Here is a 19,142-nt window from a genome sequence, read left to right as displayed (position 1 = left end):
TGATCTACTTGGTCGGTTGGAAAGTTATATGTTTGTGTGGCAGTGAAAAATATTAGAGGAGCACAATAGAGAACGGAAGGAGGGAGACATTTTTCAAATTCCACAAAATAACATCTCAAGGATAGTTGAGTGTGTCAACAGAGCAAATCCAAACAGGAAGCAGAGACGCACGAAGCGCAGATGAAGAGCGCCGAAGGGGTTTCCTTGAAGCCGCAGGAGAAGAGGTTGCTCTCTGCAGGTAGTGGTCGTTCTCAATGCAGGAAATGATGTAATTCAGAAGCCCACTGGGCAGGATGTCAGATGTGTTGTAACGTCCACTTTGCGTGGATGTTTCCACTGACCTCGAGGCAAAAACAAATTCATTTGATCAGACGTTCACTACTCCATTTTGCAAGTAAAAACTTCAAATTCGTCGCAACTTTTAGGTAGCAAATTGTGTTTTTCACGTAAAGGCTGCAGGACGTAAGTAAAGCCTGGTTATGAAATTACAGTGCACTGACATCCGTCTCTCGGCAGCGTGGGAACTGATTGTACAGGGAGTTCATGTTTCATAAATCCCCTGGCAGAATATGACTGGCAAACATTTGTTTTTTTGGGCATTTTCTCGCAGCGTTGCTTCAAGGTGAACCTGTCAAACATTGAGGAAAAAAACAAATAAGAAAACCCTAAGGAGTCACTGTGGGAGACTTGTTTTTTGTTTTGTTTAGACTGACAAGGCGCTGGTGGGAAAGCTAAAAAAGAAAAAAAAAAAACTGTTGCCACATTTGCACTCACTTCTAAATGACCAGAAGGTAGAACCAGTTTTTTAAAGATTTTTTTTTTTTACCTGCATTTTACTAATCAGAACCCTGACTGTTTGGTAATTGTTGTGTTCCTATTTCAACATATAGTCCTGCAAAAATAAGCATAACTTATATGTTTCTGTCTTCAAACACAATAAAGCATAAAAACCTCGATAACTTCATATTACCATTTGTGTAATCTTTCTGCGCTTTTCTAAACACAGCTGAAGGTACATCACGCTTGTCTGCCTGCCTGCAGCATTTTCCATTTGTTTCTTTTCAGGCCTGAATTTTTTTAAAACATGTTAATCATTTCTCATTAGGAAAAACATTGCCTGTGATATTTCCACCTGAGATGTGTTGTAAGCGGCATTCCTAGACAGGCTGAGCTGGCTTTTACCACTTCTACTCCGGCGGGTCCTCTATCTCTCTTCTCTCTCTCTCTCTCTCTAATAAGTGCGGTTTACGTGGCAGGAGTTTCCTCATCAGGACATACGTGTAAATTGTTTCTCAGCGTGGTGCGACGTGCTATTTTTGCATACGGCTCTTGCCTGTGGAGAGAGAAACTGAAGCCGCCCAGCTGTCTTTTTAAGGCCGTCATTCACCGAAGGTCTTCTGCTGCTGTTAAATCAGAGCCACTCAGAGCTAGTTCTGTTGATCTCAACAGTGAGACTTATTATAAATAGAGTGGCGCTCTTTGTAAAATAATCTTCTTCTGTTTTGTTGATGTGTCGGGGTTTACTGGGTAGCTCTAAATCAAACTGTGCTATTAAACCTTAAAACAAACCTTGGACCACCTATTGAATGCTGAGGTTTCCAAGTACTGGCAAGACATAAAAAAACAGGTTTTATCCATTGTCACTGTGTGTGGTTTTTAACCTCAAAATGGAGAAACGAGAAGAACAGTTCCCAGTGGTTAGCCTCAAAAATCTCGCATAGCTGACCTGTGCCTAAAATATGGTGATTGCTTCAGTAAATCTGCTTATACATCTGCAAAAACCACAAAATCTTACAAAGTAGTTTTGGTCTCGTTATAGTGCAAATATTAGTGCAGTTGAAATAAGACAAAACTAACTTAAAAGTAACTTTTCAGCAAGATGTATGCGCTTATTATTTCATTCACAGCGAGACATTTTCCCCATGTTAGAAGTGAAATAATCTGCCAGTTGAACTAGCAGATTATCTTCAAGATTTTCATCAATCTTGAGGAAATATTGACCTAAAAGAAGTTCCTATATCTTGTTTTAGATTTACTTGTAAGTCAGTTTTGTGTTATTTAAAGTGTACAAAGATACTTACACTACTAGTTAGACCAATAATACTTGAGGTTTTTTGCAGTGTTGTATTTCTAACAGTATTATATCTAGCAACGTGATTGTTTATTGGGAGAATAAAGACGGAAAATATAATAGTTTACTTAAGACCGTAGAGAACAAATCAAGTTTAATACAAACAACTTAAAGTGTCAAGTTTGAGATTAAAGCCTAACCCAATCCGTGTATGTGGTCTGCTGTTAGTCAAATGGCTCGGCCCTGTTTGTGCCACCAACAAAGTGATAAAACTGAGAGAAAGCGCTCAGGAAAACAAATCTTGCCAGGGCGGACTGCGGCAGAACTGGTTAAAGCCCCGCCCATTCAGAAGGGGCTTAGGGGATGAACTAATACTAAAATAAACAATATAGAATTGATCAAAAACTGGAAACACAGAAACACACCCAAAAACTCAACCCAAGATCATGATTTTTGTAATTTTCTTTTTTTACTTTTATAGGTGTGAGACCCAAGACATTTCACATTCATTGGAAAACATTTTCACATTTGAGTCCTTTATTTCTCAGGAACCACAAGGGCAACAAACGCCGCAGAGAAAATCTACTTTGTTCTAAATGATTCTCTTCTTCTCTGAGTAGACGGCACACAAACCAGCGTGTTATCGCCCCCTATGAGGTTGAAGTTGTAACTGCATTTCTGTAAGTTGACAATGTTTTAACTGGCCTAAAAGTAGTTGGAAAATGTCCCAGTTTGAGAACCATGTTTCATGATCATTTGGACCGTAAAGTTTAGCTTTTTACATTTTATGCCTCTGTTCAGTTAAAGGTTCATCACCAGTGCTTTACTAGGTGATCATCATTTGCTAAAGAGGCAGATGCAGTCCTCATTCTTAAACTGTGTGTGTGTGTGTGAGAACAGGGGCTGCTGCATTTCGCACAGACACGAGCGATGTCTGTGATGTGTTTTCTCTGCAAAGTGCCCCTCATTAAAGGTTAAGTGCTCATTTTTTTCTGAGGTGAAACCCCAAACTCTAAATTCCCAAGCAGGGTGTGTTTTCAAAGGAAGAGGCCATGTTGTTTTTTTTATTTTTTTGTGTGTGTGTTGTTCTTGACGAATGTTTCCACACACCTCAGACAGCTGAGGTTATCGCTACATAAACAGAAACTACTTGTGACCGGACTCCAGCTTTCCAGCACATGAAACACTCTTTCTCTCTGTTTAAACAGAGTAAACCCTCTAACAAAAGAAGCGATGCTTGGTTGTTTTGTTCAGCCATCAGAATGTCAGCTAGCTGGGAAAAAAAAACCTCAGGTTTTGTTTTGTGTCATGTACCTGATGTTGGGGCTGTCACACCTGAAACGTCCTTCCCGTTTTTCCTGCTGTATGTTTTACCTCCTTTTTGCACACAGCTCAGTGCTACACAGTGTGATATGGATCTGCTAGGGACACATTTGTCTGAAGTTGGCAGTGCATGAGTTGTAGCCTATTGTACGAGGCGGTGGGAGACTTGTTTTTCAAGTGGCAAAGAAAGAGGAAAACGATGTTGTGCCTGGGTTTGGTGGTATTCTTGGCTAACTGCGGACACCTGGGGTAGTTTACAATTCCTGTTGACACCGATAAGCACAAAACACAGCAACACCCAAGGTTATGAATACCTTTTTGACATTTTTTTGCAGACTTGTTTTGTTTTTCCTGTACATGAGGTCACCTTCAGTCCTCCTGTTCTTGCAACGCTTGCAAGAGCATTCCTATCACTTGTTTTCTTACAACCACAAACATCAATGTTGGTATTTAGAATTTTATGATTGGCTGTGGATGCTGTGGAAGCAATGGGAATACAAGGTTTTCAGAATTAATTAAACATGTAAAACTGTGATGTGCAATGTTTCACTGACACCCCTAACAAAATCAAGTAAAAATTGACTTCAGATTTCACTTTCTTGATTACCAACTACATGGAGTGTTAGCCAAATTGTCACCGGACTCACAATTTGTACAAGGAGATATCCTTGTACATTCTGCATCAACAACTACAGATAAAGTTAGTCTTTTGCAAAGGGAACAAAAATGTCACCTGCTAGCAGCTGCAAAAGAGTTTGATGCATCTAGTGGATGTTTCACCTTGAGGTGTTTGAGGACGGAGCATCGAGGATGTGCCGTTGTCAAATGCCAGTTCCGTTTTGCAGCACACACACTTAGCTGAGTTATCTATTCTATTTAGTTTAAAGTGACCCATGGACATTTTTTGACGGCTCTTCTTTCTGTCCCTCGCCTGCTCCCTCCGTAGCCGTGAATAGCACTTAGCATTCGTCAGCATCTCATTGGCGGAATTAATGAGAGCGCTGCGCAACAGAAATAATCGTACGGCCAGAACAGAGTGCGCTAAGTAGTAAAACATAATTTAACAAAGCCTCAAGGCAGACGATTTACCTTGAGGAATTAAAAAAATCAAGGTCCTTGAATCTTATGATGAGTCGTTACAGCCCTACAGTGTATCAAATAGTCTCTTAGGAGGGATGGAAACGAATGCGCTACCTTCCATTTTACATTTGTGGTGCTGCCTTGTGTTGGCCTTTCACAGAAAAGATGCTGCCGCTTGTGGCTGTTATGGAGGATACTCTGGCATCTTGCCAGGCTCTGTATGTTGCTCGGTTCTGGGCTGCAGGTCTAATATGGTCTCTCTCTCTCTTATGGTGTCTCTCTCCCAGGAAGGGTGGGGTCTGGCGGACTCCAGAGGGGGTCTGCATATCCCGCTTTATACTGCCTGGCTGGAGTTCATTCATAAAGAGGTAACCTCTGACCTCTAGCCTAGTTACTGGTGCTTCTTTCCCGCCTGTGGTCTGATTTAGTGATCTGATTTCTGCCTCTAATTGAGTCTTCGTGACCAATTCTGCTGTCACTGATTAACTCATATACACAAAGGGAATATGAGTTTTAAAGGTTGGGTGTTAGTGATCGAATAGTCCAGTTTTTTTCTAGTCCAGACTGTAGAGAGATGCTGGAGTAGAATCGGCATGTGGGTTTGGATGTAGAAGCTGTTGGTCTTGTGGGACTGGGTTTCCTTCTGTCTCTCCTGTTATGATGTTTTTATTAAGTAAGTTTCTGCCAAATTAGGTATGCATGCTAAAAGGCACAAAGATTTCCTATCGAATTCCTTCAAAATGTATGAGAAACACAAATTATGTTCACATGTACGGTACGTGAAGCGTTAGATTCGAGTCGCACCTGTAGATATCTTTAGGGTCTCCTCAGCTTTGCTTTAAGCACAATTTATGTTATGTTTTATAAAGTTCTTATAGAAAAAGGTTCTTCTTTTATGTGACTTTGAGTAAAATAAAAGCACGGGTTTGCATCAAAAATGTGAAAAATATAATCTACCTTTCTGTATTAAAATAGAAAAACAGTGAGCATGGTTGTCACGCATATGAATCTTAGTAAATGTTAGTTCATAGATCTGAACTCTGACTACAGAGACACATGAAACTATACATAATATCATATCTTTTTTCATTTTTATTTTAAAACAGATGTGAACACAGAATTGAAATGAACTGGTGAATTTAGAGAAATGTTCCAAGTGCTTGTTGTGTAGGCCTTTTGCTGTTCTGCTCTCCAACAGGCAAACATTAGCTGGCAAATTAGTCAGGCTATCTTCTCTGGTAATCAGCCTTCAATGAACTGCTTAAACATTTCATTTCACAAGTAGCTTCCTAATGGCATTTTCTAAACTCTTACCTTGGAGGGATTGCTTTGTTTTTGAGAAATGTTGCTTTGTACAGTATTTTCTGTAGCAGTGGTCGAAGACGCACTGGAAAGATGTTGAACCGAGTTTGTCAATAAGTGAACAAGTCTTCTGAAAGGTGGGAAACGGGGTTGAACATTCCCCATTTAAGCTGATTCAAGCAACTCAAACGGATGGTAAATGCAAACTACGGGTATGATTTTTGCTGTTTTCCCAGCCGGACAGCTGAAGGTAAAATGGCTTTTTTTTTTTTTTTTTTTAACAAAGGTATTTTTGAATAAAGGTGCCTCGAGAACCCGGCGTGTATTCTTGTACTTCTAAAGAAACTGAAAAGGACACAGTAGCTTCCTCTTTCTTCGTTAGTCAGCTTTCGTTGACTTCTTCAGTAACTGCTCAGGTGAATTGAGCGTTGTCGGGACTCAGCAGGCAGACGGGTAGTTTCTGTCAGAGTGGATTATCCTCACCAATTGACACGTCTCTTGTAATAACTATGGACGGCTAATGTGAGCTAGCTCTCGTGCTTTTGAGTTGACTGACAGCTCGTGTGTAAAGGACTTGTTTCCTTAATCCGCTTGTCACCTCAAATGATAATTAGAGACTGAAACTTTTACCAGCGCTGCTAGTTTCAGGTGTTTGCAGCTACTTTTTTCTCTGCAAGGGTAAATATGGTAGCAGAGGGCATGCCGAGTTCTGGAGGTTACGATTATAGTAGCAAGTGGAATAGAAACAACAAAGAATTTATTGTAGGTTTATTTGTTGGAAATAGTTGGCATGACAATGTTTCAATTGACTATTTTGCACTAACTGCATGCAAACACAGCTGGTCTTTGACAATTAGGTGCCTCTTTACAAATAAAAATTTGTGAAGACTTTTTTCTTTTTCAAAATAAGTCATTAATACAAAATGAATAATCTATATGCAACAGTACAGAGAGACTATTTGCTTTGTTATGCATTTTAAGGCAACTTTACAATTTAAAAATTGTTCTCTATGAGCAAAACAGGAATCCTATACTGACTTTTGACGACTTTTCTCCAGTCGCTCTTACTGGGATTCAGTTTCTCCTCTTACTCTGTGTGTCATCTGCTCGTCTGTTTCACGTCAATGAAAGCTCCACACCGTCAGACGCAGCTGTTCACGAGCCACGCTGAAAGACGGGACCGTGATGAGACGCCGAAGACAGCAGGAACATATATGCTTGAAGACAGGACATTGTAGCATTTTGTTGGGCCTCTAAAAAATCCCGTGTGTGTCTTGTTGTGTAATTCACACTTCTAGGTTTACACAGCCTGAAGGCGATGAAGTAATGCGGACCCGACAGCTTGTTGCCGCTACTGACGAACGCTGAGCTTCAGACCTAAGAGAAAAGAATCCGTACTTGCACAGAAACCGTTAATTTGCTTTATGTTGCAGCGCTGAAACCTTTCTTTAATTGTGACTCGCAAAGTTCAGTGTACACCAGTCTCCATTAGGTCACTTTTTCATGCAGCAGCGAGCGCAACAATGGCACTTCCTGAAGCCAACACAGATTGGGTGAAAGACGGTGCGCTCCCTCTTCCTTTATGATTGAACTGGACTGCGTGGCCGTCTGCAGCTCTGCTAACTGCTTCCTGATGGCTACATACACACATGCACACGCACACTTAAACACAGTCTGCAGACCTTCCCATGCTTCCCAATCACACAATCAAAACTCCTACCTTCTCCTGTCATTTAGTTCAATTTCTGCCTTCGTTTTGTAAATCAGTTTGTTTCTCTCCACTGTGGGTCTGGTTAAGTTATCATGCCGGCTTTGACTGGCCTTTCCTCAGTTTAGGTGTGTGTGTGTGTGGGTCTGCAGTGGTAGAAGGAAGCGGGTGTTTATTCTTGAACGTGCCCTTCCTTCCTGGTATTTGCCGTGACATGAGCGTGTGTTTTTGTGGCAACGCGTGAAATTTTCTGCGTTTTGACAAATGCGGCGACTTTGTCGTCAGCCGTGTCTTTTGCCGCCCCCTTTGTCTGCGCTGCGATCTCCGGGGATCAAGCCCGTCGTCATGGCCGCGGCACGCCTATCACCCCTGGAGACGACTCCTGAGAGAGAGGGAATCCTCTTCAGGCTCCAGAAAAAGACACTCTTCTGGGGGCCCCTCCTGAAAGTGGGGGGCCAAGTGTTGTTTAAAACAAGAAGGTCAAAAAGAGGAATGAAACCAACCTGCTATGATGATGTAAAGCAGAATCTCATTGCTCAGTTAACTGGTTTCAGCTAAAATAAATGTCCAATAGAATACACCAACATTTTTATATTTTAGAGAATTTTAGAGGGATGTGAAAGAATAGAGACAAAATGTGTGCCAAGAATATCTACCCTATGTGCCTTTTTATAGCTCTTTGAGGGTAATTCATAAAAAATAATCTTATTTTTCTATTCTAAATAGATGGTGGAAAAGCCAAGTTGTTTTCACTCCTGTTGTTGCTGTATGTAAGGCAAAAAATGTGTTTCAACTCACCGAGAAATGGTGAGTACAGTCGAGGGTCAAGTGGGATTTATTTGAGGGCACGAGAAGAATGAAGTTGTCCAATTACCACCATCCTCCTGCATATGTTAAAAACTAGCACAAGAGAAGTTGGGCTTTCGAGTTTGCTGTGTTAGTTCAGAAAAATAAGGGTTTGTTAAGGGATACAATATAACCATGCCCTCCGTTTTTATTTGGAAACTCAAAAGTTTAAGTTTGGAAAATAATTAACAGAGAGGTCCCTAGAAGTCAGGAAAGGAGATTTCTCACCATCCTTGTCTTCAGTATCCGATATGGCTGCCTTACATAAAACATAGTGGTAGATGTGAAAACTTGTCAATATTTCTCTTCTGCTTTTATTAGTTATACATGGTACGACAATGTTTGAAATCACATATGTATGTAAAAACATTGTAGTTAGCTTGAACGGAAAAACGTTCAAGCTAACACTGTAGTTAGCTTTAACGGAAAAACATTGTAGTTAGCTTGAATGGAAAAACGTTGTAGTTAGCTTGTTTTGTGAACAGTCATTAGCTGATGACTCAGCTGTTCCCACCAATGTTCAAATTTAAAAGTGGATCACAACTTGTTCCTGGTTATTTCGTTTGCTTCTGTTCACACTGGGAATTGTAGATATGTTCGTCACTGTTTCCGCTGAAGCAAGCATTACGACGTCTTGTTTGGAATTTCTCTGTGTTTAAATATATAATATTTCTGTGTGTTAAATATTAAATATATATATCTTTATAGATGTTGTTGACATAGAAGTTTTAACCACCTACAGGTGGAGTATAGGTATTACAGCGATTGGTTGCAGTTACAGAAATATATTTACTTATTTCTTTGTTAGTGAATATTTCTAACGTTGACTGAGAGACTGGAGTGAATCAGTGGTTTTAAATGTTAGCTTCTGGTTGTCCCCTTTAAAAAAAAAAAAAAAAGACAAAATGAGGTTGTTTGCGTCCGTTCATTATCAGCTGGAGTAGCAGCTGCTTTGAGAATTTCTGAGTCCATTATCCGGGAATCTCTGTCTCTCTCTTGTCTGTCTCGCTTCTGGTTGTTATCTCTCTGCTTGACTGAGCTCAAAAGAGATGATAAGACAGAAATCTGTGTTACTACCTATTGTCGTCCCTGAAGGCAGTTTACACAGCCTTGCTATCGCTCTGTCGCAGTTTGGTTTCCAACTGCGTCCCAATCGAAGTTATAATTGTCTAAACCAGTGTTTTTCAACCATTTTTGAGTCAAGGTACACTGTTTTAATTGAAAAAATCCCGAGGCACACCACCAACTAAAAATGGAAATAAAGATACTCTGTAGCCGCCTATATATAGTCATTCTTATCAAAGTCTCTTGAATAGGAATCAAATAAACACAAAAATGTATTATCACATTTTACATTTCTTATTTCAAATTGCACTTAACACATCCACTTCAAAAATACACCTGAACAGCCACAACACTGTGGTGTTAAATTTAAAGAAGTTGTAGAAAACTTCAAACTGTTTTACAAACTAATCCACAAGCATTGTTATAGCCGGAATACAGAAAATAATTATTATTCTGAAAGAAGCAATAATATTTGGGAAAGATTTCACTTCATATTCACTGTTACAATATGAAGAGTTGCATGTACAAAATGTCAATATCTGTATATTTTACCCACCTGGTGTGAAACCTGTGCATGTTTGGATGAAAACAGATCTGATTTTCTGACAGAAATTAAAGAAAGACAAAGCTCTTCCTCAACAACTCTGTCTCTCTCTGTTTTTAATTTTTATAGTAGCCAGACTAGAGAAGCTCACTTCACACAGATATGTTGTGGGAAATGGACTCATGTTCTTTCCAACCCAACTACTGCTGAGCTTCTCTGTCTTTTCCATCACTGTCATCACAGTCTTGCTAGATACGATGCTCTCATCGCTACCTGTAACATTCATGCATCACTAATTCTCTTGTTTTAATGTAAAATGTTCTGTACCTACTGCCATCTAGTGGTAAGAACATTACATGATTACGCCGCTAGTCACTGCTACAACAGACACTCGAAGATGGCATTATTTGTAGACAATTCATTTTCAAAAAATCTTTTAAAACCAATTACCGTATTTTTCGGACTATAGAGCGCACCATACTAGCACCTTCAATTAAAAAATAAAATAAAATAAAAACTGGAAGCTGCTCTCGGTTTTCCATTAGGACCCAGCAGAATGCCTCGTCCTAATAAATGTGCTGGACGCAGCACTCCGTCTCCAAAGCGAACCATGGTTTTGTTCACACCGAACTTAAGTGCAGCGGCTCTATTTCCCTCCTGTAGTGCCAGATCGACAGCCCTCAACTTAAAAGCTGCATGATATGAGTTTGAAAACATTTCTCCGTCGTGCCTGCTGCTAGCATGTGCTTATTCTAAATGAAAATTAGCCGTTCTTCTTTGATTTACAATTTTGACTTCTAATGATTCACTTCCTGCTAGAGAGCCCCCTGGTGGTTGAAGAAAAATCCACAGAAAATACGCATGGTTCAAAGTTAAGGAAAAAAGTAGCAGCTTTTAGTCCGGAAAATACCGTACCGCAGTGAAATTGAATAATTTCCACGGCACACCTGACGATCACTCACGGCACACTAGTGTGCCGCGGAACAGTGGTTGAAAAACACTGGTCTAAACAATGAGCTCCCATAGATTTTCTTTTTCTGTCACCATAATACAAGTAAAAAATAGCTCTTGACCATGTTCCAGAAGGTTTCACAGTCAGGTTCCACCAAGAAAAAAAATTCAGCCATTAGAAATTTGAAGCAGTACCCTAACCTTTTTTTTTTTTGGACTCGCTAATCTGATTTAGCAGGAACTTGATCCGTCTCATGAGGAGTTCTGATTCACTACATGCCACAGTAATGCATTTACACTGTCCAATCAAACTGCGCCACTTGAAGCTTGTGTTGCTGTACTAAACAAAAAACAGTCAGCGTCTTTCTATTCCGTGGACGTATTCAGTCTGTTTCAGGCTTGTTTTCATTGCTTTTTGCAGCCTCGAGGGTCTTCTCTTTGATACTTTGGGGCGGAAAAAAAGTTTTTAAAACGCATCCGATGATTAGAGTTGTCCTGTAACGTAGCCCGCAGCATGCCTGAGCAAAATGAATAAAAATAAAATATTAACTCATGATTCTTTCACAGTGGCTTCACTCTATAATTATTAAATAGTTACTTCAATTAAATGGATTCATGAAATAGTAGGAACAATTCTCAGACAAAACTTTCCCTTTATTCCACATCAGGGGTCAAGAGTGACTCATGAAGGTCAATAATCTTTGCAGTAAATTGAAATGAATTTCGACCTAATATTTTGCATTGCATATTTTAATATTTCTAATTAAGATAAATCTATTAAATTAATAAACAAGCTTTAAATCCTGGTCATTTTTGATGGACGTGTGTGAAAGCTGCGATAAAACTCCCTGTGGGTTTAAACTATGCCCGAACCGAAGCCAAGGTGGGGAAAAAAAAAGAAAAAAGAAAAAAAAAAAGAATATCGAGGACAGCGCGCTTCTCTGTTGCACATTTTCCCCTCCGTTTTCTTTTCTGCTGCGCTTATCCCTTTGTCTGCTCAGTCCACTTCCCCTGTTTTGTTTGTTGCTCTTTCTTTTATTTTTCACCCTCCTTTTTTTTTCTTTTTTTTTTTTAACTTTTTTTTTATGGTTTCATTTTTGCTTCTTTTCTCTGCTGAGCTCCAGCCCCACCAGTATCTCGTTACGTTAATCCCATTTATTTTGTGATGCACACACATTAGTTTTCAATCCGTGCTTCTTCCAGCTCTTCTGTTACAAACTTCTTCTCAAATTTGTGCAACAGTTTGTCCGCTTTAGTTTGTATTTTTGGGGATTTTGCAAGATGGAACAATGTGTAAAGTGGTAAAAAACCCATAAAAATAAAAAAGTACACAGTTTATATGAAGCCAAATTGGTTTTAGAGAAGGAACACCCTAAAAGTCATTCTCAAGTTCAATTTCAGAGCAACTAAAAAAGTGTTGGTGGCCTGATTTTTTTTCTTTTCCCTCCTCCTAAGCTGATCCACATTTTCTCAGATCAACATTTGTCGGCCAGGGTCCTTGATGGAAGAATTAGCCTACTTTGAAAGGTGCGAGCCAAACACACAAAGGCATTTTTTGTCACATTAAGCCAAGAGAGGCCTGAGCGCTTGTGGCTGAAGTCAGCCAAACATTGTTCGAGGATCTCTGACCTGCACTGATGGAGCTGCCGTCTCTGCCAACTTTCTCAGAAATCCCCGAAAGAAACAAAGAGAGAAATCAAGCGTTAAGCCACTTTTTTTTTTTTTGAACGCATGAAGCCGTTTGAGGAAATTAAAAGTAAAATACAGTGTATTTCTAACACACACAGGCAAAGGAGGGAAAACTGAAAAAGTGATTTTTGTTTTGTTGGAAAAAGTAACAAAAAAAAAAAAAAAAAAACGTATCTTTGTTGTGTTTTCGCAGGCTAACATCAGGCGCCCTCATGGACCCTCTGCAGAAAAGGTGGCAGTGGTTGCCGTGGATGACTGCGACATCTCCATGGCAATCCGCTTCGGGAAGAATATCAGTAACTACTCGTGCGCCGCCCAGGGCACCCAGACCGGACTGAAGAAGTGAGAAACTCCCGACACACACTTTTGGTTTTTGCCGTCTTTAAAGCCAGAGAGAATCAAGCCAGACTGAAAACGTCATGAAGGCCTTTAAAGAAAAAAAAAAGTTGCAATCAAATCACAACTCACTCGACTCCACTCTGTTTATTGTTGAATCAGTTCCTGTCAAACAGCCCCCCACCCCTCACCCACAAAGCTCATCTGAGCTGCAGCTTCTCAGGCCAACCGTCAGAGGACTTATCCGTCGGTTTCTTCTTCTTGGAACGGCGAGACGTTTTTCACTGAGTCACTCGCAGAGCGTGCGTGCTGAGACGCATCTGAAATGCGGAGGGTGGGGACAGAGAGAGAAGCTTCAAAGGGCAGGCCACGACGTTGCATTCCTTCAGAAACACGTTACGCAGGTCGCAGACGCTCAGCGGATGCGGACGGGGCTCGCCGCAGTGAAAAGCTGCACAGGCAGTAAAAGGTTTTGCTTTCAAATTTGATCGACGAAAGACGATTTAGTTACAACCACAAACTTCAATCTGTTCTATTGGGGGTTTTTCTTACCACATCCGATTCCCAATTATTTTTTTAATGACTTTTGAGTACTGGTTTGACATTATCAGGCTTAACAGACACAAGTGTTTTGTTTTTTTTTTCAATAAAAAAAAACAAATCATCAGTTTGAAGCATCAGCTTATAACTAATCCCTATCCCAATCAGAAATAATACAAAACAAACCATAAAACAAAACAAAAAATCATGACAGCAAATATTTTCCTTTTATTTCTCAGTTCTAGATCTTGTCACAGGTTGTAGATTGGATTTATGGTCGGGCCTTTGACTGGGCCATTCTATCTCATTAATATGGTGTCATTGATGCACATCTAGCAGCCCCCAACTGGTTTACTTCCTTCGTTTAACTCCATCCGTCTTTCCATCAGGGATGTATTGAATGAATATTTTAGTAATCTATTCCACACACAAGCTGCAGATTTTTCATTTAGCCACTTAGACCTTGTTTATATAATATTATAAAAGCATTAAAAGATGCAAATAAACAGGCTCAATTCATTTTTTTTTAATAAGAAAAAAATTATTGCCAAGAATGCATATACTGTATGCATGTTTGTATTTTTGAACAGTTTTGGTTAACAACTGTTTTGACTGTGTTGCTGCCACTGCTGCGTCTCACCCTGAAGGCCAAAAAACCCCCTAAACTTTGGTCTAAATCTGACCAGAACTCCTTGTTCTACATTTGTTGCCAACGTATCTTATGGCAAAATTTATGGGACTTTTTTTTTTGGCCCTGCAGCATAAATGCCAGAAATGTGGCTGTTTTGGCAGCTTCTCTGATTAATGCTCAACCTGTCTGTTCTGTCAGTTTGGGTCGAACGGGCAGTTTCATTCCTCAGGGGTCAGGGTTAGAGTCCTGCATGTTTCAGGTGATTCCCTGCTGGAACAAACCCTGGTTTTAATGTAGGAAAATGTGAAACAAAACCATCGGCGGACAGGGGGGGCAAATACCTTTGCAAGGTGCTGTATCTCAGTAAACTGTCTTCATTGTAGAGTATAGTAAATAAAAAGCAATGCCAAATTTTTAGATCTCACTGCGCAATGAGTCTAGAGGCATTTTCCGTTGTATTTTTTTCCTCCAGCTCTTCATGCAGCATTGCGCCACTTTAAGTACGCTGAAGCCGTCCGCTGATTGATGTTAAGCATTTCAGAAGCTTTAGGTTTAAGCAGCTTCCTACGTGGTCCAGCGGGTTAAATCGGACCTGGTTGTCAACAATGCATGTTTTTCCTGTGGCCTTCTTAAATATGTAATGACAGCAGTGTGTTTTTAGAAACGGCCTTTAAAGTATGGCTTTCCTCGGTCAAGCTATGTAAAAACAAATAGCTTGTAGACACTCTGATGTCGATGTTTTTTGGTTTTGCTCCAATCGGTTTCCTCTATCGTTTTCAGATCGTTGGACTTGACGGGTCCGCTGTTGCTAGGCGGAGTTCCCAATTTGCCCGAAGCCTTCCCGGTCAGGAACCGAAACTTCGTGGGCTGCATGAGAAACCTAACAATCGACAGCAAACCCATCGATATGGCCAGCTACATCGCCAACAACGGCACCGCTGCAGGTTGGAATCGACGTTCGCTCAGCCGAGTTTCACTCCAGATCCCGATCATTTCCTGCACAATCTAAAAAGACACCAACATTTCAGACGTCGCGTCTTTAGGCATGTCTGCAGAATTGATTTATTTGTCCTGGTCTTAATCCCCCCCCAGGTTGTCCAGCCAAAAAGAACTTCTGCACAAATGACATGTGTCTGAACGGGGGCGTGTGTGTCAGCAGGTGGAACACCTACAGCTGCGACTGCCCTACTGGTTATGGGGGCAAAAACTGCGAACAAGGTCAGAAATGTTTTTCTCTGTTCTCTTTTCTTTTAAAAGAAAAAGCAACAACAATGGATAATATCCAGGAATAAATGTAAGAAAAACAAACTGCAAATTCATAATCTCTTGCATTTGGAGCATGAGAACGATTCGTGTGTCCACTTGCTCATTGGTTAGCTTCTGTACGGACATGTTTATTTACTTGTGCGGCGAGCTTCTAGGTATGAGATCAGATGTGATGAGGAACACCTTTGGCTCAGCGTGACTCATGTAGCCGTCACAATAGTCACAGTGAAGCCTCTGCTTGCTATTGTAGAGCCACTAAGCATTGCCTGAGGTTTGGACTTTCAGGACAAAGATACCTGTGACTCATAACAAAACCCAGACTAAAGGGCTAAAACTAAAGATATTCCTACATTTGCAGAACTCTCTACTGTCTGTGTGCTTCTTCAGATTATGTCTATTTACAGCACTTATAGTCCAAAAATCTCCTCTTTGCCTATGATAACTGATTGCTACTAGTGTTATTTATACTCCATACCACTTTTTGTTTTCTTCTATAGTAAGGTGAGAACTCTAATGTCTTCCTTCAAGGCATGTTTCCAAAAGAAAGGTGTGAATACCCCACCTTTCACGGTCTCCAATGAGATAGTCGGCCAACTATAGTGCCAGGCCTCGGTATCCGGTATCAGAACTGGGCCGGGATCACAGCAAGCTGGATGTTGTTTTTTTGGCCGCTCTGTTGCTTGTTGACATGTCGGCTCTGATTCTTCACACTCTCCGCTGCCACATTGGAAATAAGAGATGTTCCAGTCGGGCTTTCACGCTGGAATGACGTGAAGACCCGCTGGGAGTCGCCCACCAGGCTCTTTTGTTGTCGGCGTCTGTTATATCACATTTCAGGTAACTGATCAATGTAGGAGAATATGACCTACTAAATAAGTGCTAAATATGGACGTAAGATGCACTGAAAATGCTTCACATGATGCTTGATTCCAATCTAGCATCATGTGATGTCGTTTTTAAACTTTTTATAACAAGTACTGGCTTCCGTGTGGCGTTGGCACAAAGGCTGGGATTCTGCAAATGTTTTGAAGACTCCCAAATTAGGTTTTAGAGATCTGGCAAAGAGGTTCGCAAGATCGAATGTTACTTTTGATAAGATCCAGTGAAAGCGTTTTGAGATCTTGCAGACCATGCCGTAACATTTGACCTCTCCATTTACGAAATGAAACACATTATCTGTCCAACAAAAGCTTTTGTAGTTCTTGTTGTTTCTTTGGGGTTTTTTTTCAGCAATGGCAATTATTTCTGACTTGAAGCCACCTTCTGATAGATCAGGTTTATTGGAGTCATACAGCTCCCAGAAAGTGTACTACAGTGGGGCAAAAAAGTATTTAGTCAGCCACCAATTGTGCAAGTTCTCCCACTTAAACAGATGAGAGAGGCCTGTAATTTTCATCATAGATATATACCTCAGCTATGAGACAAAGGGAGGGAAAAAAAATCCAGAAAATCACATTTTCTGATTTTTAAAGAATTTATTGGCAAGATATGGTGGAAAATAAGTATTTGGTCAGCTACAAACAAGCAAGATTTCAGGCTCTCACAGCCGTGTAACTTCTTCTGTAAGAGGCTCCTCTGTCCTCCACTTGTTACCTGTATTAATGGCACCTATTTGAACTCGTTATCAGTATAAAACACACCTGTCCACAACCTCAAACAGTCACACTCTAAACTCCACCATGGCCAAAAGTAGAGAGCTGTCAAAGGACACCCGAAACAAAATTATAAACCTGCACCTAGCTGGGAATACTGAATCTGCAATAGGTAAACAGCTTGGTGTAAAGAAATCAACTGTGGGATCAGTTATTAGAAAATGGAACAAGACCACTGATAATCTCCCTCGATCTGGGGCTCCATGCAAGATCACACCCAGTGGGGTCAAAATGATCACAAGAACGGTGAGCAAAAATCCAGAACCACACTGGGGAACCTAGTGAATGACCTGCAGAGAGCTGGGACCAAAGTAACAAAGGCTACCATCAGTAACACACTACGCCGCCAGGGACTCAAACCTGCAGTGCCAGACGTGTCCCCCTGCTTAAGCCAGTACATATCCGGGCACGTCTGAAGTTTGCTAGAGAGCATTTGGATGATCCAGAAGATGACTGGGAGAATATCATATGGTCAGATGAAACCAATGTAGAACTTTTTGGTCAAAACTCTACTCGTCGTGTTTGGAGGAGAATGAATGCTGAGTTGCATCCAAAGAACACCATGCCTACTGTGAAGCATGGGGGTGGAAACATCATGCTTTAGGGCTGTTTTTCTGCCAAGGAACCAGGACGACTGATCCGTGTAAAGGAAAGAATGAATGGGGCCAGGTATCGTCACATTTTGAGTGAAAACCTCCTTCCATCAACAAGGGCATTGAAGGTGAAACGTGGCTGGGTCTTTCAGCAGGACGATGATCCCAAACACACCACCCGGGTAACGAAGGAGTGGCTTCGTAAGAAGCATTTCAAGGTCCTGGAGTGGCCTAGCCAGTCTCCAGATGTCAATCCCATAGAAAATCTGTAGAGGGAGTTGAAAGTCCGTGTTGTCCAGCGACAGCCCCAGAACATCACAGCTCTAGAGAAGATCTGCATGGAGGAATGGGCCAAAATACCAGCAACAGTGTGCGAGAACCTTGTGAAGACTTACAGAAAACGTTTGATCTCTGTCATTGCCAACAAAGGGTATATAGCAAAGTATTGAGATGAACTTTTGTTATTGACCAAATACTTATTTTCTACCATATTTTGCAAATAAATTCTTTAAAAATCAGAAAATGTGATTTTCTGGATTTTTTTTTTCTCTTTTTGTCTCTCATAGTTGAGGTACATCTATGATGAAAATTACAGGCCTCTCTCATCTTTTTAAGTGGGAGAACTTGCACAATTGGTGGCTGACTAAATACTTTTTTGCCCCACTGTATATTTAGAATGTCGAACATAGAAATTCACTTAACTGTCTGTTGTCAAGGCAAGTACAAACTTCAGGTACAAATTGATGCAAGCTCACGATTGAAATACAATGAAAAAATACAACTCGATCAAAACGTCAAAAGTACAACATGGCGAAAAGGAGAAATAAACCACCACATCTTTTTGCCATTTATCTCGACACCTGTTAAGCTGATTATAACACTGTGGCATTGATTGTGTGTGAAGTAAGAGGTGATGTAGTTTGTGGTTTTGTACAGCTGTTAACAACCTTACTGAGCTATGAAGCTTACCTTATCAAATATTTGCTCCTGATAAATCTTTCCCATTACGAAGTAAGGTTTTTCTTTCTGCTTCAGCAACATGGAGGTCAAATCCATTAGCTGGTTCCAGGAACATACAAATATTTTTTTTTTCTCTTCTTAGGGTTTCCATCTGACTAAACTTGTGAATCTGTCAGCTTTGGCTGAAGCGTGTGTAGAGAAAACACTAAAGAAAATTGTTTGTTGTACAGAAGAATTAGCCATTGCGTCGTGTAGTGACAATAATGACGTTCCACATACATGTTGGATTCTTTGAGGTCCTGTAAACTGTGAGATGTTTCACTTGTGTTATAACAGTCTGATTCTGCCGCAGAGATGCCTTCGCCTCAGTTCTTTGACGGCCAGGCGTTGGTGTCCTGGAGCGACACGGACATCACCGTCGCTGTACCCTGGTACGTGGGTCTCATGTTCCGGACCCGGCAGCCAGCTGGGACTCTGATGCAGGTCAACGCCGGATCATCCTCGACTATAAATCTCATGGTCAGAACACGGGCTTCAACAAAGCAAAATATGGTCTTTACAAGAAAAAAACAAAAAACTCAAGAC

At 40.7% G+C, this 19,142-nt stretch overlaps 1 protein-coding gene across 4 annotated transcripts in view; it reads left to right on the top strand.

Annotated features, from left to right (window-relative positions):
- The window catches only part of celsr1a (cadherin EGF LAG seven-pass G-type receptor 1a), an 83,899-nt gene that overhangs the window by 46,672 nt on the left and 18,085 nt on the right, over positions 1–19,142 (top strand). For 3 of the 4 annotated variants that reach the window (XM_081603721.1, XM_081603719.1, XM_081603720.1), the window contains exons 7-11: positions 4,762–4,842; positions 12,773–12,921; positions 14,867–15,030; positions 15,179–15,304; positions 18,910–19,076. In XM_081603721.1, coding sequence (XP_081459847.1) covers positions 4,762–4,842; positions 12,773–12,921; positions 14,867–15,030; positions 15,179–15,304; positions 18,910–19,076 — 687 coding nt within the window. The remainder of the gene's footprint in view (positions 1–4,761; positions 4,843–12,772; positions 12,922–14,866; positions 15,031–15,178; positions 15,305–18,909; positions 19,077–19,142) is intronic. The other variant, XM_081603722.1, reaches the window with a different exon arrangement.

Source organism: Poecilia reticulata, chromosome 23 (assembly GCF_904066995.2).
Source record: "Poecilia reticulata chromosome 23, P_reticulata-male-v2, whole genome shotgun sequence".
Lineage (NCBI taxonomy): Eukaryota > Metazoa > Chordata > Actinopteri > Cyprinodontiformes > Poeciliidae > Poecilia > Poecilia reticulata.
This window is presented reverse-complemented; position numbering and strand designations above follow the sequence as displayed.